This window comes from Loxodonta africana, chromosome 16, assembly GCF_030014295.1.
Source record: "Loxodonta africana isolate mLoxAfr1 chromosome 16, mLoxAfr1.hap2, whole genome shotgun sequence".
NCBI lineage: Eukaryota > Metazoa > Chordata > Mammalia > Proboscidea > Elephantidae > Loxodonta > Loxodonta africana.
The window spans coordinates 48,282,727-48,304,583 of record NC_087357.1 but is presented as its reverse complement, the minus strand read 5'-3'; the positions used below and the strand labels follow the sequence as shown (position 1 = coordinate 48,304,583).

At 40.8% G+C, this 21,857-nt stretch overlaps 1 protein-coding gene across 1 annotated transcript in view; it reads right to left on the bottom strand.

Annotated features, from left to right (window-relative positions):
• The window catches only part of ASAH2 (N-acylsphingosine amidohydrolase 2), a 67,364-nt gene extending 47,161 nt beyond the window's left edge, over positions 1-20,203 (bottom strand). The window contains 5 exon segments of the mRNA XM_003409023.3: positions 893-1,020; positions 2,576-2,752; positions 9,371-9,520; positions 11,143-11,297; positions 19,465-20,203. Of these exon segments, the coding sequence (XP_003409071.1) occupies positions 893-1,020; positions 2,576-2,752; positions 9,371-9,520; positions 11,143-11,297; positions 19,465-19,591 (737 nt within the window). The 5' untranslated portion in view covers positions 19,592-20,203.
• Between the last annotated feature and the right edge of the window lie 1,654 nt (positions 20,204-21,857).

Below are 21,857 nucleotides of genomic sequence, written 5' to 3'. Positions count from 1 at the left end.
TTTTAAAAGCTACTGAAATATACACAGACAAATGCAAACTGCCAAGCACAGTAGCCAAGTGCTTCTCTTCTGTCACAAAGCTGGTTCCTCACTTAAAAAAAAAAAAAAAAGCAGAGAAAATTATCATCTCCCTTGGATGTTCCATTCAATTATGTTGGCTTTATTCCTTGCTCTTCATTCCTGGCCCTTTATTCTTTTACCTTCTCTCTCTTGCCACATTCTCCTGAACTAAGATGATTTATTCTGGATATGATGTCTTCTAAAAAAAAAAAAAAAATTTTTTTTTTTTATACTATATAATAAAAAGAGCTGTTCATTAACTTAACAAATATGTGCTATGTACACTATTAACAGCATTGTACAGATGAAGAAGCCGAGAGTCAAATTAAGACAAGTAAATCCCTTAAAACCTGTTGTCATCAAGTCAATTCCAACTCATAGCAACCCTATAGGACAGAGTAGAACTGTATTGTATGGTTTTCAAGGAGTGCCTGGCGGATTCAAACTGCTGACTTTTTGGTTAGCAGCTGTAGCTCTTAACCACTACACCGCCAGGGTTTCCAGTGAATCCCTTAAAATCAAGCTAAAATGAGACCATAGTTGTGCCTGATTCCAAACCCTAAATAAATAAAAATTTATGATTCCAAACCCTAGGGTCCTTCAAATATCCACACTGGTTCCCACAGCCAGAGAACTGGAAAGAAATGGCCCAGGTTAGCATTTCTTCATTCACTTTTTATTTCCTCTTGTCTAGATACATAGTTTTAAATTACTTTGACTTTAATATTCTTCTAGCATCCCACTGTGTTCACCAGGTAATGATCCTGAACTTAAATTTTGATACGGTTCCCTAAAGGCAACACATGACTTTGTTTTGATAATTCCTCCTTACCTTGCTCTCTCTGATAGCGGATTCTGAAGATAAGAATAAGGGCTTCGATTGATCTGTACACCATCCACATTTCCTTTATTGATAAAGAGTTTGCCTGGTTTCATATTTTCATGTGCTATTTCAATGCTCTGAAGACAAAAAACAAAAACAAAACAAGGGGTTGTAAGTTTAGAAATCCTGGTAGGAATAATGACTTAGTCAAGAGAAATGGAAGAGTCCCATGGACAATTTCCTTTGTCTTTAACTTGGCTCCATTAGAATGAAAGCTGGGAGGACCACATGGAGGGTGTCATTCTGGAAGTAACCACAATGGCCTTTAAGGTTGAGACGGAGGTGTGTATAGGGAAGCAGCATGCTGATTAATGCCTGAAATTGTCAAGCACTCCATCCCTTAATCTCTCTCGACTGCTCTGCAGCTAGAACAAGGGCTGAGTCAGGCACCACCTGCCATTTGAGATGGTCAAAATGCGAGGAATTACTCCTGTGAGACTGGGACAAGATTTACTAACATGTAAGTTCCTCACCCTCCCTTCACTCTAATCCCTCTGCCCTCTAAGGCCCTCTGAGGCAGTGTTTCCTAAACTTTTTGGCTGACAGCCATAGTAAGAGATACATTTTTCATTATAATTTAACACACGACATATGCATACTAAAACAAAAGTTTCACAAAACAAATATACTACTACTACGTGTTATGCAGAACCCTGGTGGTGCAGTGGTTAAATGTTCAACTGCTAAGCAAAAGGTTGGCAGTTCAAACCCACCAGCTATTCCTTGGAAACCCTATGGGGCAGTTCTACTCTCTCCTACAAGGCTGCTGTGAGTCAGCATTGACTCGACAGCAATGGATTTTGGTTTTATGTGTTATGCACTCTGATATTTTCCAACCTATTTTATTATAGTTCTTTTTTTTTGTTAATGCTTACTGCAACTCCTGAAAATGATTTTGTAAGCTATTAATAGATTGATAGCCACAGTTTGAAAAACATTGCTGTAAAGCAAGTTCTGCCTTTGCCAGCTGGATCCCTGGGTATCTGGGTTGTGTTTGTGAGAGAAGGTAGAAAGAGACTAAACCTAGAAGGGCAAATGAATGTAGGAAAACATTATCAAGTATCCTAAGTAGGAAAATAGTAAGCTGGAATGCAGGGGAGAAAGGAGTAAAAGCTCATAAACCAGGATTGGAAGAGGAGTTTGAGGGTATTGGTGAAGAGTACCCTGGAAGTCTGGAGCTGCTATGGATTATTTTAGAAATGATGATGTTGTGTTTGTAATTGGATCCCCTTTTATACCCTTTAGGAAATACAAGGCAAGAGTGAAATTATTTGCAATTACTTTAGGTTTCTTGTTGGTTTTCTTTTCATGTAACTATGTAGAGAACAGGCCATGTGGGGCCTTATAACTTTTAAGGGTTACATACAAAATGTTTCCCATCTTTTGGGATGACGAGATGGGGCTTGCTGCCATAGAGTCCCTCTCTCTCACTCAGTCAGCGCATCAGGCCTAATAGTAACAGCTCAGGAACAGAAGCTAAATGGAAGCCAGGAAGGGAAAGGGTGATAGATGCTAAGACTGTGTTCAGGCCCAGATTTTATAGGCACTCTCCATACCACACCAAACCACCTCTAACCCTCCCATCAGCAATGGTAAAGACAGCTGCCCCGGACTATTTGATTTGCTGCCTACCTTCACGATGCCATTGACCACGTACTGAAAAGTTCTATTACTAAATCCTTCACTGGCAATTACGAATACAGTATACTGGAAGAAGCCTGCTGGACCTGAGTGTGTGTGAGTACCACTCAGGATAACATTGTCTCTTCTGTACAGGGAGCCATATTTACTCTCCAGTCTGTCCAGAACCTTCAAAAAAAAAAAACAGAACTAAGAAAAGGAAAAGCACAAAACATGGTAGCTCAGCTATGATGAATTCAATCACTGATCTATACTGACGACATTCCTATCAAGCAACCATTCACTCTATGCTTCAGTATATCATTGTAACAACAATAATAATATTGATAATAATAGTAATTTACATACGTTATATCATTTGAAAATCATCATAACAACTCCAAAAGGTAGGTATTGTTAACGCCATTTTTAGCTGAGAACTATGAAGCTTAAGGAATGTAAATAATTTTCCCATTGAGCTAATAAATAGCAAAGCCAGGCCCAGGCCCAAGGTTCCCTAACTATAGACTCAGTACTCTTACCTATTCATCATTCAATACAGAGTATTAATATTCAAGCACTATTCTAAGCCTTAGGAATAGATAAGGTCCCTACCCTCGAAGATTTTTTATTCTACTGAGGAAAAAAGACAATAAACAAGTAAATACAGCAGATTATATCATATAGTGATAAATACTATGAAGTAAAATATCACTGGGTAATTTAAAAAAGAGTTATGGATGCTAATGAAAGAGGTCTTTCTGAAGAGTACCTTTCAGCAGAGGCTTAAGTGAAGAGAGCAGGCTGATTGTGCAACGTCTAGGGGATAAGCTTTCTGGGCTGAGTGAACAAAGCTCAAAGCTCTCTTTACCCCTCACGTCCCAAGATAAGGAACTCAATATTATCTGACATAGACGATAACACTTGTTGGTCCCAGGGAAATCAGCTGCTATGAGGTAAGAACACTCCAACAATTCTGTGGACAGGAGAGGAGCCATCTTAGCAGCACCCACTTGCTGCCCACATGGGTAACAACCTTGAAGGGGATCCTTCAGCCCCAGCCAACATCTGAGTGCAACCTCATGATGTATAGCTTCTAACACAATCAATGATGATGTATAGCTTCTAACACAAGTCAGAACCACCCAACCCAGCCGCTCTTGGATTCCTGACCTACAAAAACCATGAGCAATAATATATGATTACTGTTTTAAGGAGTCAAAAAAAAAAAAGTTGTTTTTTTTTTTTTTCTGGGTGCTGCCAAAGGTTAATGTGCTCGCTGCTAACTAAAACAGCCACTGAAAACCCTATGGAGCAAAGTTCTGCTCTGACACAAATGGGGCCACTATGAGTCAAAATTGACTTGATAACAACTGGTTTATTGATATTTTGTCACTAGGTTTTAAGATTTTATTCATTATCTATTGCTGTATAAAAACTAAGAATTAGCCAATCAATGAACATCCAAATACATGACTAGTGTCTTTATCTGGTACATGCACATCGAGAAAACGACAGAGAGAAAATTAGTAGTGCTGCTGAGTACCTGTTTCTGATTAGGTTTTAATCAGCTGCAACCTGGTGTTTGATATTACCACAGCTTCTCTGTCAGAGGGGTTTTGACTTTTTTTTTAAATGTCAGAATCATTAAAATGATCTAGCAAAAGCGTCATTTGTTGTTGTTGTTGTTATGTGCCCTCAAGCTAATTCCAAATTATAGTGACCCTATAGGACATAGTAGAATTGCTCCATAGGGTTTCCTGGGCTGTACTCTTTATGGGAGCAGATAGCCAGGTCTTTTCTCCCGCAGAGCAGCTGGAATGTTTGAAACACTGACCTTTCAGTTAGCAGCCGAGCACTTAGCCATGGTGCCACCAGGGCTCCTTTCAACATACATTGCTGCCACCTATTGCCGGGGGCGATGATGAAAGCTCTTTTATACCACAAATGGAAATAACTGCTTATTTTAGTATTTACTTCATTTCATTTTTTTTTTTTTTTTAGTGGTGCTGTCAGAAGTCATGTGTTGAGAAGGATTCTGAGGCCAAACCCAAGCTTAGCAAGAAAGAGCATTGTTATCAATTAGTAATGTCTACCTTGGGTATACCAATAGTGTTATGCTGATAAACTGTCTCTCTAAAAAAAAAAAAAAAAAAAATAGCCCTCACTTGTAGTGTTTGCCAATTGCTATGGTATAAATACTCCCACCATGGCCAATTTCAAACTATCAAAATTTTAACCACCAGCTCACAAAATCCCTGGATATTTAAAATCAGTTCTCATGAGCTGGTACAAGTCAGTTCCCACATACCAGTAGTACATAGAAGAATAGCAGCTTATGTGCTATGGACCTAATATACATAAAGACATCCATTCAACCCCTCCTATTTTAGATAAAAAACTACACCACCCTCATCCCAGCGATGCAGTCATTGAATCAGCAGAAAGCTTTTACAAGCCGTCTTGCTTCGTTAACCACTCCATGCAGCCAAAGACCAATTGTTAGGTTACCATGTCTATGTAAGCAACTTTGTGATACAAGAATGTGGAAACAAAATCTAACCAAACTAACACCCATCTAACCAAGTAGCCCACATTCTCCGTCAATAAGTTTCCATGTTCTTTCTATCTGCCCCTAACTCCAGCTCCACCTACTCATTATTCTCATATATTCATCCACATGGTAGCTACCACACTCAAGAAGGTCAGAAATGTCTATTAAGAGACAATGTCTGATCAACAAAGGGACGCCACGAAAACTGAGCTAAAGTCAAAGTCTAATGTTCTTACAATTCTGCAACTAAGACAGGAAGATGACAGAAAAAAAAAAACTGCTAATCACATTCGGAGTCCTGGTGGCACAGTGGTTAAAGCACTCGACTGCTGAACAAAAGGTTGGTGGTTTGAAACTACCAGTGACTTGGCAGGAGAAAGATGTGGCAGTCTGCTTTGGTAGAGATTTACAGCCTCGGGAACACTACGGGGTATCTATGAGTTGGAATCAATTTGACAGCAGTGGGTTTGGTTTGGAGTAGAATCACATTTAAAGCTCCCCTAGCCCCACCCTGTTTTCATACCTAAAGACTACATGTGGAATTAGGTATTTAGAATTGAAAGTATTTTGTTATGCTTATTCAAAAATCAAGCTCTTAAAACAGTAGAAATCATAAATCTTGAATTTTAAATCAGAGGAAAAAAATTGCAAACGGCCCATAGAAATCTTATCCTAAACTAAAATCTCTGATATGAAGCCAGACACATGGGACTTCTGGGGAAAAGAAAAGAAAATTAAAAACCCAGCAATAGTATAACCAGTGACGGCAAATAGTCATTACATTTGCGGTAGGAAGCAGGTTTCCTACTTCATGGAAGGAGAGATATTTTAACCCAGAACAAAGCATTTACATTAATGTCTACAGATAGCTCTCCATTTTGTTTTCAGTTTCCATTCTATTTCCTATTGCTGACACACTTGGGAACATGACTTAGAAAGACTTAAAAAGTCTTCCTGTTTTCCTACCCCGTCTCACTACTCGGGGACCTTCCCTAATCTTCATTCCATGCTGGGAATTTCATCAGTCTTAAAGCTGAGACTGAGCACCTGCCTAAAACCAGGTGCTATAAATAAGCTTAATGGCACCTGTTTAGCTACATTTATGTTTTACGCCTTCCTTTGGGTTAACTTGGGATAACTAAGTGGGTTCATTTAAAGGCCTTCCTGCTGGGCTGCAGATTGCATGCGGAAGTAAAAATGGGAAGAAGTGGTCAAACGGTGCCCACTACTGACTTGACAGCATCTACAAACCAACACATTAAACCCCTCTCACCACGTTTTTTTATGGGTTCACCACCTGATCCCACCTCCAAAATCTACCTTTTGACTCTTCTATTTCTGTTAAGGATTCTCTGGGTGGTGAAAATGGTTAGTACACTTGGCTTCCAACTAAAAGTTTGGAGGTTTAAAGAAAGATCTGGTGATCTACTTTTGAAAAAAAAAATCAGCCATTGAAACCCCAGCAGAGCACGACTGGCTTTTCTACTCTGACACATCTGAGGTCGCCAGGAGTTGGAATGGACTCCAAGGCAACTGGTTTTTTATTTTGGTCAATGACCTTACTATTTTCCATCAGAATCATCTTTGAGTCTTCAGAAAGGCAGTATGGTGCAGTGGTAAGGACAGTGTACTCTGCGTCAACATGCCTAAGTTTGAAACCTAGCTCTGATAGTCCTTCCTGCATCACCTTGGACAAATTACCTGATCCTGTGCAACTCTGTTCCCCAGTCTGTCAAATGAGATGCTAGCAGTACCTCCCTCATAGAGCTGTTCGGAAGATTAACTAAGTTAATATATAGAAGGCACCGGCTCACCATGGTACAGTAAAACCTGCAAAACCAGAGCCTGTGTAAGGCAGAAACCTGTCAGAGAAAGAAAATTCAAATATTTTCCACTAATAGAGAGTGATAGAAAAGTGGCAAGACTGCACCCGGTCAAAGGCAGAAAACTTGCAAGACCCAGAAAAACAAGACAGTCCTAGATACAGTTCTGGCTCTCACAGGTTTCACTGTCCTATGTGTTAGCTTTGATGTCCATCGATCCCCAGATCTCTTTAGCATTTCATCTCACCTCCGACCACCATCCAATTTCAGTGTCACTCTGTTGGTTGAGTCAGCCTCACACGATGCAGGGGAAACAGCCAAGCCAAGTAAAAGCCCTCCCCACAGTCCTAGCTTCTTTTTCTGGTTCCTTTGGCCTTTCAGCTCCTTGTAAAATTAACCTGTATTAATGACTCTTTGTTTGAAATGCCTAGTGTGATTATTGTTTTCCTAACTGGATCCTCATCAATAGAGCCTGGATATTAATTTAAAGAATCTGCTAATTTGTGCCTTCACCTGCATCACTGTCTGATCAATCATCCTAAAGCAAAATTGTGCTTCTATCACTCACACACTCCAAGTCTTCTAAGACCGCTCATAACCTGCAGAATTAAAAAATAATATGACATCCCTGGTCCTCCACAATTAGAACCAACCCACCTTCCAGGTATATCTCCAACTACAAACCTATGTATGTCCTAAGAGAACTCCTACCTGTTCCCTCAAAAGAATCTACACCTCTCCCCTGTGCTTCTGCTCATGTTTTCCCTTTCATCTGGTATCTCTCTCTTCCTGTCTTAACCATTCAAAATTCTGCCCATTCCAACGTCTCTTCCTCTATGATAGCTTACTCCTAATTTCTACTGCTTGTCTCTCCTCTCATGGTAGTTTTAGCTAACCAAAGTTTCGGCAGTACGAATCCACCAGGTGCTTCTTGGAAACTCTATGGGGCAGTTCTACTCTGTCCTATAGGGTCGCTATGAGTCGGAATCGACTTGACGACACCGGGTTTGTTTTTTGTTTTTGTTTTCCTCATATAAGGGGTTCCTGGGTGGCACAGACAGTTAAGCACTTGGCTACTAACCAAAAGGTTAGCAGTTTGAATCCACCCAGACACACCTCAAATAAACACCTAGCAAAAGATCACAGCCATTGAAAACCCTACGGAGTGCAGTTCTACTCTAAAACACATAAGGTCACCATGAGTCAGACCTGATTCGACAGCAACTGGTTTGGTGTTTTGTTTTGTTTTGGCTTCTCATGTTTTCACACATGAGAAAGTCTTCTGCTGCACTCCCCAAGAGGGTGTGATATCGAAGAAATGCTTTTAGCTCCTTTCATCATCCCTTTCACCGACCTCTTCACACAGCAGGAGGAACAAAGTGTTTAATAGGTAACACTGATAGAGTATGACACTGTGTGATTGACATGTAATGGGAATCATTCTGGATGCTCCAGACTCCTCTTTCCCACACTCATGAGTATGTATGACATTAGCAGAGCATATTCTCCTTCTGTGATCTGATTCTATGCAGAAAAGATAACTAGATCATAGCCTAGGACTTGGCTTAGCTGGACGTGGAAGTCCATGTGTGTCTGTCACTCTGTTACTCTATTTCTCTTTGTCTCTCTACCCCTCTCCCTCTTCATCTCTTCTCTCTTTTCCCTCCTCCTCCTCCTCCTCCTCCTCTCTCCCTCCCTCCTTCTTTCCCTCCCACTTTCTCTCTTTCTCTCTCTGTTGTACCTTACAAGGTCTCTGGCAACCCAGGACCCTCCATGAACCTTTCTGATAATCTCAAGTTTCCCAGCAGAGGGTATCAATGTGTAAATTTGGGGAAAACTATAGAAGACCTACCACATTCCGCAATACAGTTTTAAAATTAAGAGAGTTGATGCCTCACTCTTTTTAAACTTTTATTCTGGAAAAATGCAAACACACACAAAAGTCATCAGAATAGGATCATGAATCTCCCTGTGCCTTTAACCCAGCTTTAGCAGTAACTAACTCATGGCCAACTTAGTTTCAGTGCTGTATTTCCTCATCTGGGTCTTTGCATCTATTCTCAATTGTCTAAGAAGTTGAGGGAAGGGTTTATGATTAGTTGGTGCTCTTAAACTTCTAACAAGGAGGGTTAAATGAGAAAATTTATGTGAAGGACACCTGGAACATAATACACTCTCAAAAAAACACATTAGCGTTAATAATGATGAGCCATCACTTGAACCAAAAGTAAGTTTTTGATCAAGATAACATAGAACAAAATAATGACGACCATTGTCCTTGTACAATTATATGTTGCATTGTCAAGAGCTTATGATGTCGAAGGTAGTAGAAACCCACTGGATGAGAAACCAAAAGTGTTTAGTTTCCTTTGCATTCACCCACAGACTTCTCTTTTAAACCATGTCATCTTTCTCCCTGCAACCACTTACCTCCAGCCTGAGTCTTTGAGACACCATGCCTATGTCAATGCTGACAAACACAACTCTATTTGACCCATCGGGTTCCGCCATGATGAAGGCACGACTATACAACCTCTTGAGGATACCCCGTGCATCCTGGCCAGCTTTGCTATAGCCCGTCTAAAGAAGAAGAGAGAATCAGAGCTGTTCTGTTTCACTCACCTGCACAATCGCACATGAAGAAACTACTTATGAAAGACAAAGAAAAAAATCCAAAGGACACTGTGGTTCCAAGTGAGATAATCTCTGTGTTTTCAGTAATGACACCAGATCATAAAAGAGGTTAATCTTATGTATAGAAAAACATAAAGTCAATGTATAAATCAGTATGACAGAAGCTATTTCCTGGCCTGTGAGCAAGAAGGGAGCTGGGGTGGCACAGAAATTCCATGATTATATTGGAAATTGTTGGGGATCTTTGTATTCTTTGAAATGAATCTTTTCTCCTTCCTGTCTGAAGTACTACACTGGAAATATTTTCCCTTCCTTCACCCCACGTTGCTCAGGAATATCCTGAAGATTGAACACACCCTTTCTTTGGTTGTTTGGTGTGATTTTTTTCTTTTTTTTTTGTCCTGAAGTAAATGATAATACTTACAAAGAACACCTTACCCTGGCTTTTGTCATGTTGTCCCTCCCTAAGTCAAGTCAGATCAAATACACCTGTGCCAAGCCCCTTCTATCATCATCACGTAAAACCCAGAGCTGCACTTAGGTCCTCAGAATGCTCTCTCTACTGCTTGTTTTACCCCTCATGTGAGTGTTCTTTTAGGTTCACATTCCAGGGTCACTTTTCAAAAGAAACCAAACAAAACCAAACCTGTTGCCATCGAGTTGATTCGGGCTCATAGAAAAAAAACAAACCAAACCCAGTGCTGTTGACTCGATTCCGACTCATAGTGACCCTATAGGACAGAGCAGAACTGCACCATAGAGTTTCCAAGGAGCGCCTGGCGGATTTGAACTGCCAACCCTTTGGTTAGCAGCCGTAGCTCTTAACCACTACACCACCAGGGTTTTCTTCAAAACAGACAGCAGAGAATAATTCCTGGATTTAAAGACTGTATGGTAGGAGGGAGAATATCCCATCAGACAACCTTATGCTCTGATTTCCTGGGGAAGGGTTGATATAAATAGGTATTTCTACCATCATAGCCAACAGCAATTGGTCACACCTGACCCATAAAAAGTGTGTCATTTGGCTTACACAATGTTGGCCCATACTAGGTTTCCAGATTTAACTAGAGTTTCCCACATTTTTAAAATGAGAGATTTAAATCCTCAGATCTCCAGTCTAGAGATCTTTCTGGCTTCTCTTGAAAAAACAGAAAATATGGCAACGCTGAGCCCACATTCTTACATGGCAACAATAAGCTGAGCCACTTTCTAGTGTTGCCATATTTCCCACCACTTCCTACTGTCCTGCAAACTGAGGATTTACATTTATCATCTTACACTTGCCTGCATTAGTCATTTATGGTATCTGCCTACCCCCTGCCATAGTTGAGTTTGCCAGCTCTGCCACTTCCATGCATAAAAAAATGGCCAACTGAATTTACAGTGGAATTGTGGTTGAGTAAAACGTCCCTCTTCCTTATAGTACAATATTCATAGTGTTAGACAGCAGTGAAGTCAATAGAAAACCTAGAAGATGATGATGATGTAATAATCAGAAATGAATGCAGGATGCAAAATAATAAAATTAGTTATTTTGCAGTTTGAGAAGCCCATCTTTTACCTACCAAATTGATATCTGATACTTGTCCTGTGCAGTCAGCTCACCCACGACCAATACTGTAGCCACTGAAGTTCTGAAAGAATGGAGGCTCCGAGGTATAAGTCAGTGGAGGAGCTTGAGTGGTGGTGGGGCCCTGGGTGGCTTGAGGGTTTTGGGTGTCTGGAAAACAAAATAATATCTTCGAAAAACATATTTGAGCCCATTTATTTGTTGCTGTTGGCTAATTGATTAGAAATAGGAAAAATCTTTGTATGTTCTTTTCTATTTAAGATATATGGTGAGAAACATTTCAAGAACCCATTTTATATCATATTCCTAAGCAACTATCTTGGACTGAAGATGTTTTCAGCCTGACAATTGAAGCCTCCCTCAAATGTCCTTCAACTTCTCACCACAAGCCATTCCCTGTCAAACCCATCCCCTTTCACTCACTTACCCTGCTCTTTTGTTCTCAGCCAAACAAATCAGGTGCCAGGTCCTTGGCACACAACCTACACCAAACAGCCTCTGAGATGGGTTTCTACCATTCTCTCCCTCCAGAGCCCTCACTCCTTTCCTTTTCACCATGCCCTTCAAACTTGCTCCATTTCTATCACATCTAGATCCAGTTCAACCTCTCATATCCAGGAAGCCAGCTGTCCCTACACTATGCTGATCCTCCTTTTATTCTTCAAGCATCCTAAACCATTTTATACTTGTTGACATAGCTCCCCCTTATTTTAATTATTCTCATATCAATGATACATTCCATATTAATGTGTATGTATATATATTTATGGAGTCCCCGGATGGTGCAAATGGTTAACACACTTGATTGCTAACCTGAAAGGTTGAAGGTTCAAGGCTACCCAGAGGTACCCCAGAAAAAAGTTCTTCCAAAAATCAGGCATTCAAAACGCCATGGAGCACAGTTCTCTGACACACGGGGTGTCACCATGAGTCAGGGGCGACATCAACCGGTTGGTTTTATATATACTTACAATACACACACACACACACACACACACACATGAATATCAGGAAAGGCAGAAGGGTGTAGAGAATAGGAGGGCTGGTTGTTGGAAACAAACTGCCTGGGTTTGAAACCTGACTCTACCACTTATCAGCTGAACAATATACTTAACCTATTTTACCTCAATTTTCTCATCTATAAAATAGAGAAGATAATAGTACTCTACTTCCTAAGGTTGTTTTGAATAGCTAATATGTTACCATATATTAATAATTTAGAGAAATAGCTGGATATAGCTATGGCTTTATTTACATGTTTCAACCTTTGTTCCTTCCAGAAAAACATCCAGGAGTAGCCAAGGTAGCAGTCAGGGTCAAAAGCATTAGTGATTAGAAAGTACTTAGGCAAAAGATAAAGAGTTTGTTCCTCGGTGATGAATCCGTGAAACATTTCATAACATGGAGGAATCTGGAAGGCATTGTTGTTGTTAGGTGCCATCGAGTCGGTTACAACTCATAGCAACCCTATGCACAACAGAACGAAACACTGCCCAGTCTTGCGCCATCCTTACAAACCTTGTTATGCTTGAGATCGTTGTTGCAGCCACTATGTCAATCCACCTCATTGAGGGTCTTCCTCTTTTCCGCTGACTCTGTACTCTGCCAAGCATGATGTCCTTCTCCAGGGACTGATCCCTTCTGACAACATGTCCAAAGTATGTAAGACGTAGTCTCGCCATCCTTGCCGCCAAGAAGCGTCCTGCCCGCACTTCTTCCAAGACAGATTTGTTCGTTCTTTTGGCAGTCCATGGTATATTCAATGTTCTTCGCCAACACCACAATTCAAAGGCGTCAGTTCTTCTTCGGTCTTCCCTATTCATTGTCCAGCTTTCACATGCATATTTAGTGATTGAAAATACCATGGCTTGGGTCAGCACACCTTAGTCTTCAGGGTGACATCTTTGCTCTTCAACACTTTGAAGAGTTCCTTTGCAGCAGATTTGCCCAGTGCAATGCGTCTTTTGATTTCTTGACTGCTGCTTCCATGGCTGTTGATTGTGGATCCAAGTAAAATGAAATCCTTGACAACTTCAATCTTTTCTCCATTTATCAAGCTGTTGTCCATTGGTCCAGTTGTGAGGATTTTTGTTTTCTTTATGTTGAGGTGCAATCCATACTGAAGGCTGTGGTCTTTGAACTTCATTAGTAAGTGCTTCAAGTCTTCTTCACTTTCAGCAAGAAAGGTTGTGTCATCTGCATAACGCAGGTTGCTAATGAGTCTTCCTCCGATCCTGTTGCCCCATTCTTCTTCATATACTCCAGCTTCTCAGATTATTTGTTCAGCATACAGATTAAACAGGTATGGTGAAAGAATACAACCCTGATGCACACCTTTCCTGACTTTAAACCAATCAGTATCCCCTTGTTCTGTCCAAACAACTGCTTCTTGATCTACGTAAAGGTTCCTCATGAGTACAATTAAGTGTTCCGCAATTCCCATTCTTCGCAGTGTTATCCATAATTTGTTATGATCCACACAGTCAAATGCCTTTGCATAGTCGATAAAACACAGGTAAACATCCTTCTGGTATTCTCTGCTTTCAGCCAGGATCCATCTGACATCAGCAATGATATCCCTGGTTCCACGTCCTCTTCTGAATCTGGCCTGAATTTCTGGCAGTTCCCTGTTGATATACTGCTGCAGACGTTTTTGAATGATCTTCAGCAAAATTTTGCTTGCTTGTGATATTAATGATATTATTCTATAATTTCCACATTTGGTTGGATCACTTTTCTTGGGAATAGGCATAAATATGGATCTCTTCTAGTCATTTGGTCAGGAAGCTGTCTTCCATATTTCTTGGCATAGATGAGTGAGTACCTCCAGCGCTGCATCTCTTTGTTGAAACATCTCAATTGATATTCCATCAATTCGTGGAGCCTTGTTTTTTGCCAATGCCTTCAGAGCAGCTTGGACTTCTTCCTTCAATACCATTGGTTCCTGATCATATGCCACCTCTTGAAACGGTTGAACATTGACTAATTCTTTTTGGTATAATGATTCTGTGTATTCTTTCCATCTTCTTTTGATGCTTCCTGTGTCATTTAATATTTTCCCCATGGAATCCTTCACTATTGCAACTCGAGGCTTGAGTTTTTCTTCAGTTCTTTCACCTTGAGAAACACCGAGCGTGTTCTTCCATTTTGGTTTTCCATCTCCAACTCTTTGCACATGTCATTGTAATACTTTACTTTGTCTTCTCAAGAGGCCCTTTGAAATCTTCTGTTCAGTTCTTTTACTTCATCAATTCTTTCTTTTGCTTTAGCTGCTCCACGCTCAAGAGCAAGTTTCAGAGCTTCCTCTGACATCCATCTTGGTCTTTTCTTTCTTTCCTGTCTTTTCAGTGACCTCTTGCTTTCTTATGGATGATGTCCTTGATGTTTGTTGTACTGTGGGAGCTTGTGTGTTGCTGTGATGCTGGAAGCTATGTCACCGGTATTCAGATACCAGCAGGGTCACCCATGGAGGACAGGTTTCAGCTTAGCTTCCAGACTAAGACAGACTAGGAAGAAGGACCTAGCAGTCTACTTCTGAAAAGCATTAGCCAGTGAAAACCTTAGGAATAACAGTGGAACATTGTCTGATATAGTGCTGGAAGATGAGCCCCGCAGGTTGGAAGGCACTCAGAAGATGACTGGGGAAGAGGTGCCTCCCCAAAGTAGAGTCGACCTTAATGACGTGGATGGAGTAAAGCTTTTGGGACCTTCATTTGCTGATGTGGCACGACTCAAAATGAGAAGAAACAGCTGCAAACATCCATTAATAATCAGAACCTGGAATGTATGAAGTATGAATCTAGGAAAATTGGAAATCATCGAAAATGAAATGGATCACATAAACATCAATATCCTAGGCATTAGTGAGCTAAAATGGACTGGTATTGGCCATTTTGAATCTGACAATCATATAGTCTACTATGCTGGGAATGACAACTTGAAGAGGAATGGTGTTGCATTCGTCATCAAAAAGGACATTTCAAGATCTATCCTGAAGTACAACACTGTCAATGATAGGAAAATATCCATATGCCTACAAGGAAAACCAATTAATGTGACTATTATTCAATTTATGCACCAACCACTAGGGCCAAGATGAAGATGAAGAAATAAAAGATTTTTATCAGCTGCTGCAGTCTGAAACTAATCGAACATGCAATCAAGATGCACTGATAATTACTGGTGATTGGAATGCGAAAGTTAGAAACAAAAAAGAAGGCTCCGTAGTTGGAAAATATGGCCTTGGTGATAGAAACAATGCCGGAGATCGAATGATAGAATTTTGCAAGACCAACGACCTCTTCATTGCAAATACCTCCTTTTGATTTTGGAAGGCATTATGCTGAGTGAAATCAGTCATTTGCAAAAGGACAAATATTTTATAAGACCACTATTATAATAACTGGAGAAATAGTTTAAACAGAGAAGAAAATATTCTTTGATGGTTACGAGAGGGGTTTTCACTAATTAGATAGTAGATAAGAATTATTTTATGTGAAGGGAAAGATAACACACAATACAGAAGAGGTCAGCACAACTGGACTAAACTAAAAGCAAAGAAGTTTCCTGAATAAACTGAACATTTAGAAGCCCAGTGTAGCAGGGGTGGGGATTTGGGGACCATGGCTTCAGGGGACATCTAAGTCAACTGGCATAATAAAATCTTCTAAGAAAACATTCTGCATCCCACTTTGGAGAGTGGCGTCTGGGGTCTTAAATGCTAGCAAGCAGCCATCCAAGATGCATCAATGGGTCTCAACCCACCTGGAGCAAAGGAGAATGAAGAACTCCAAAGACACAAAGTAATTATGAGCCTAAGAGACAGAAAGGACCATGTAAACCAGTGACGATGTCAGCCTGAGACCAGAAGAACTAGATGGTGTCCAGCTACAATCAACGACTGCCCTGAGAGGGAACACAGCAGAGAACCCCCGAGGGAGCAGGAGAACAGTGGGATGCAGACTGAAAATTCTCATAAAAAGACCATACGTAATGGTCTGACTGAGACTGGAAGAACCCCAGAGGTCATGGTCCCCAGACCTTCTGTTAGCCCAGGACAGGAACCATTCCCAAAGCCAACTCTTCAGACATGGATTGGACTGGAGTATGGGATGAAAGATGATGCTGGTGAGGAGTGGGCTTCTTGGATCAAGTGAATGCATGAGACTATGTTGGCATCTCCTGTCTGGAGGGGAGATGTGAGAGCGGAGGGGGTCAGGAGCTGGCCAAATAGACACGAAAATAGAGAGTGGAGGGAGGTTGTGTGCTGGCTTATTAGGGGGAGAGCAGTTAGGAGTATATAGAGGGATGTATATAAGTTTTTGTGTAAGAGACTGACTTGATTTGTGAACTTTCACTTAAAGCACAATAAAAACAAAAAAAAAGAGTATTCCTTCCAAGGTCATGGAAGCTCCATAGACATATCCAACCTCCCTGAGGGGCCAAATTAGTGGGCTAAGGGCTGTAGGGACCATGGTCTTGGGGAACATCTATTTCAATTGACATAACATAGTTTATAAAGAAACTACTTTGATGAGTAGAGTCTGGGGTCTTGAAAGCCTGTGAGCAGCTATTTAAGATACTCCACTGGTCTCACCCTTTTGGGAGCAAGGGAGAATAAAGAAAACTAAAGACACAAGGGAAAGATTAGTCCAAAGGATTAATGGACCACAATTACCAATATATTTTATATATTTTTTACCACATTGAGTCCAGTACAACTAGTTGGTGCCCAGCTACCACCACTGATTGCTCTGACAGGGATCACAATAGAGGGTTCCAGACAGAGCTGGAAGAAAAATGTAGAACAAAATTCTAACTCACAAAAAAAGACCAGACTTACTGGCCTGACAGAGACTGGAGAAACCCTGAGAATATGGCCCCTCCGTACCCTTTTAGCTCAGTAATGAAGTCATTCCTAAGGTTCACCCTTTAGCCAAAGATTAGACAGGGCTATAGGACAAAACAAGACTAAAGGAGCACAACAGCCCAGGGGCAAGGATGAGAAGGCAGGAGGAGACAGGAAAGCTGGTAATAAGGAACCCAAGGTCAAGAAGGGAGAGTGTTGACATGTTGTGGGGTTGTTACCAATGTCATAAAACAATATGTGTACTAACTGTTTAATGAGAAGCTAGTTCTGTAAACCTTCATCTAAAGTACAATTTTTAAAAATTGAATCCTTTAAAAAAAAAAAAAAGAGTTTGTTCTTTCTTGAACCCTAGAATTTTGACACTCAAGAAAACTTAGAGATCACCCAGTCCAACCTCCTCCACTTTATAGATGAGACAACTAAAGCCCAGAGAAGTGACTTAACTGAAATTTCACAGAGAACATATTATAAATCAGGTACTCAACCCAGATCCTCAGGCTCTGAATCTGATATTCTTTTGACCACATTCTAGGTGGAGTTAGAATCCATGTCTTCTCATCCCCAAGCCCACGTTTTCTACGGGAGACTAAGTACTGTGAGAAAGAAAGCAGGTACCTTTGCTTTTGCCTCATTGGTACAAAGGTAGAAAATGGTGCCAAGGAAAGTCAAACTAAGCCACATAACCAAGGGCAAGTTTCTTGCAATCTCAGAGTCTCAGTTTCTCAATATGTAAAACAGCACTAAGGCTAGCACAGTCTTAGTACTGTGCTAATGAAGCTGCTACTACAAGAATAGTTACTATAGGTATTAATAACCCCCCTGAGTCTCAGCCTCCTAATTCTCTAATTTTAAGAAGTTAAACTAAATAAGTCCTAAGGATCCTTTCATTCCTAGCATTCCAAGACCCTGCTTTTCCCACTGCTGAAAGATAGGACAAAATTTTTCTGTGGGTACACAGAATTCAAAGCATGGAGACATGGTAAAGAATACACTGGAAAAAAAGAAGAGACCACAAAAGGGGAACAGAGGTAAAAAATGCTGTCTCCTGCTCCACTTGGCCTAAGGCCAGTCCTCTCTTTGTTATGGCAAAAGCCTCCAATCCCCACCTATCTTCTGTACTTACGTTCCAGGTGTATAACTTAACACCGAGGTCAACGTTCCATCAAAGACCCTTGGGCACAATATTGCTTGTAAATGTGGCCTAGACAGCTGTCAAAACCAAAATTCATTTCCAACATTTAAAAAATAATCAGGAGCTGTCTAAAAATCCCAATTTCCAGCCTGTCTTAGTTTTGAAGTGCTGCTATAACAGAAACCACAAGTAGACAGTGCTAACAAACAGAAATTTATTCTCTCACAGTTCAGGAGCTAGAAGTTCCAATTCAGGGTGCTGGCTCTAGGGGTAGGCTTTCTCTCCCTGTCAACATCTGTGGGCCTGGTGTTCCTAGAAGATGTTCATGTGCTTTGGCATCAGTCTTCCCTTGGGTCTAGAAGGTTCTCAGTGCAGGGACCCCAGGTCTAAAGGACACGCTCCACTCCTGGCTCTTCTTTCTTAGTAGTATTGAGGTCCCTATTTTCTGTTTGCTTCTATTTTCTTTTCTCTCTTGTAAGATAAAAGGTGTGGCTCAAGCAATGGTGTGTACAACCCACCCTAATCCTCATTAACATAACCTAATCATGCCTCATTAACACAATGGACAACTCACTTCCAAATGAGACCATAACCAGAGGCATAGAGTCTAGGATTTATAACACTTGATTACATTAGATCACAAAATGGAGGACAACCACACAATACTGGGAATCAGGGCCTAGCCAAGTTGACTCCAATTTTGGGGGACACAATTCAATCCATGACAGCTTCTCTTGAAAACTCAGGAGCTCTGGATTAGTGTGACATCATGACAACAAACAGCTGATGCTAGAGAGGGTCAATAGACCCCATTTCATCAGAACCCCCTGTCCCTTCCCCATGCCTCCTACCTTGTTTACAAAGCTTGATTGGTCCTCAGAAGGATTTGGTTTTGAGACCCCTTCACTAAACCTTTTCATGGACTATTTGCCATTCAGTGGGTCTTTCATTCTCCTTTTGAACTCAAGAGAAGGTGATGCCAAGGAAAAGGCAAAGAGAAATAGAAGAGTCTTGGGGCAAAAGCTCATGTTACTGGACCTCGAAGAATTCTGGGCTGTGCTTTAGTCAGTGGAAAACTCAAAGGCAAGAAGTGCATATCAGAATGCCCATCAACTGACTATCTGGGGACAAAGGTAAGCTTGATAAAAAGTGCTGTCAATGCAGAAAGGGTAATTAATGTAGAAGGCTTCAGTACACATAGAACTTCCAGTTATCAGCACCATCAGCCAACACTGTTTCTTGCCTTGGTGTCCCAAATAATCAAGACACTTTCCATGAGCCTATGAATAGCAACCAAGAGAGCCCATGACACTTGCCTTTGTGGTTTTCAATGGTTCCACTGGTGATAAATAATAGACTGAGAAGGGTCACCGTGATAGCAGTTATCATCACAAGGAGGAAAATTAGGAAGGATTCCAATGTGGAGAAGGTGTGTTTGGCCATTGCTCCTGTAGTAAAGCAAGTATTAGAGAAGTATGAAAGAGGAAGAAATGATAGAATCTCAAATTATAACGCACATGCTTCGAGCTGCCCAATGTTAAGATGTCTTAGCTCTTTCATATTAATAGACTATTTTAGGGATGGCAAGTATAGAGCACACTTGCTATTAGTTCTATATCCCAAGCCCTTGGCAGACAAGAGCAATCAATTAGAGCACTCTTTTTTTAAAAAAATAATAATTTTTATTGTGCTCTAAGTAAAAGTTTACAAATCAAGTCAGTCTGTCACACAAAAACCCATATACACCTTGCTACACACTCCCAATTACGCTCCTCCTAATGAGAAAACCTGCTCTCTCCCTCCACTCTCTCTTTTCGTGTCCTTTTCGCCAGTTTCTAACCCCCTCCACCCTCTCATCTCCCCTACAGGCAGGAGATGCCAACATAGTCTCAAGGGTCCACCTGATCCAAGAAGCTCACTCCTCACCAGCATCCCTCTCCGACCCATTGTCCAGTCCAATCCATGTCTGAAGAGTTGGCTTCAAGAATGGTTCCTGTCCTGGGGCAACAGAAGGTCTGGGGGCCATGACCACCAGGGTCCTTCCAGTCTCAGTCAGACCATTAAGTCTGGTCTTATGAGAATTTGGGGTCTGCATCCCACTGCTCTCCTGCTCCCTCAGGGGTTCTGTGTTGTGTTCCCTGTCAGGGCAGTCATCAGTTGTAGTCGGGCACCATCTAGTTCTTCTGTTATCAGGATGATGTAGTCGCTGGTTCATGTGGCCCTTTCTGTCTCTTGGGCTCGTAATCACCTTGTGTCCTTGGTGTTCTTCATTCTCCTTTGATCCAGGTGGGTTGAGACCAATTGATGCATCTTAGATGGCTGCTTGCCAGTGTTTAAGACCCGAGATGCCACTCTTCAAAGTGGGATCCAGAATGTTTTGTTAATAGATTTTATTATGCCAATTGACTTAGATGTCCCCTGAAACCATGGTCCCCAGACCCCTGCCCCTGCTACACTGGCCTTTGAAGCATGCAGTTTATTCAGGAAACTGCTTTTGGTTTAGACCAATTGTGCTGACCGCGCCTGTATTGTGTGTTGTTTTTCCCTTCACCTAAAGTAGTTCTTACCTACTATCTAATTAGTGAATACCTCTCTCCCACCCTCCCTCCCTACCTCCTCTCGTAACTACAAAAGAATGTTTTCTTCTGAGTTTAAACTATTTCTCAAGTTCTTATAATAGTGGTCTTATACAATATTTGTCCTTTTGCAACTGACTAATTTCACTCAGCATAATGCCTTCCAGGTTCTTCCATGTTATGAAATGTTTCACAGATTCCTCACAGTTCTTTATTGATGCGTAGTATTCCATTGTGTGAATATACCATAATTTATTTACCCATTCATCCATTGATGGGCACCTTGGTTGCTTCCATGTTTTTGCTATTGTAAACAGTGCTGCAATAAGCATGGGTGTGCATATGTCCGTTCGTGTAAAGGCTCTTATTTCTCTAGGATATAGTCCAAGGAGTGGGATTGCTGGATCGTATGGTAGTTCTATTTCTAACTTTTTAAGGAAGCGCCAAATTGATTTCCAAAGTGGTTGTACCATTTGACATTCCCACCAGCAGTGCAGAAGCGTTCCAATCTCTCCACAGCCTCTCCAACATTTATTATTTTGTGTTTTTTGGATTAATGCCAGCCTTGTTGGAGTGAGATGAAATCTCATTGTAGTTTTGATCTGCATTTCTCTAATGGCTAATGATCGTGAACATTTCCTCATGTATCTGTTAGCTACCTGAATATCTTCTTTAGTGAAGTGTCTATTCATATCTCTTGCCCATTTTTTAATTGGGTTATTTGCCTTTTTGCAGTTGAGTTTTTGCAGTATCATGTAGATTTTAGAGATCAGGCACTTATCAGAAATGTCATAGCTAAAAACTTTTTCCCAGTCTGTTGGTAGTCTTTTTACTCTTTTGGTGAAGTCTTTGGATGAGCGTAAGTGTTTGATTTTTAGGAGCTCCCAGTTACCTAGTTTTTCTTCTAAAATCTACTTTCTTTATAATGTTTTCTACACTGTTTATGCCATGTATTAGGGCTCCTAACTTTGTCCCTATTTTTTCTTCCATGATCTTTATTGTTTTAGATTTTATATTTAGGTCTTTGATCCATTTTGAGTTAGTTTTTGTGCATGGAGTGAGGTATGGGTCAGAAATAGATAATGGATATTAGTGTGGGGTATTTATACCTCTCCCCAATATTTATACCAACT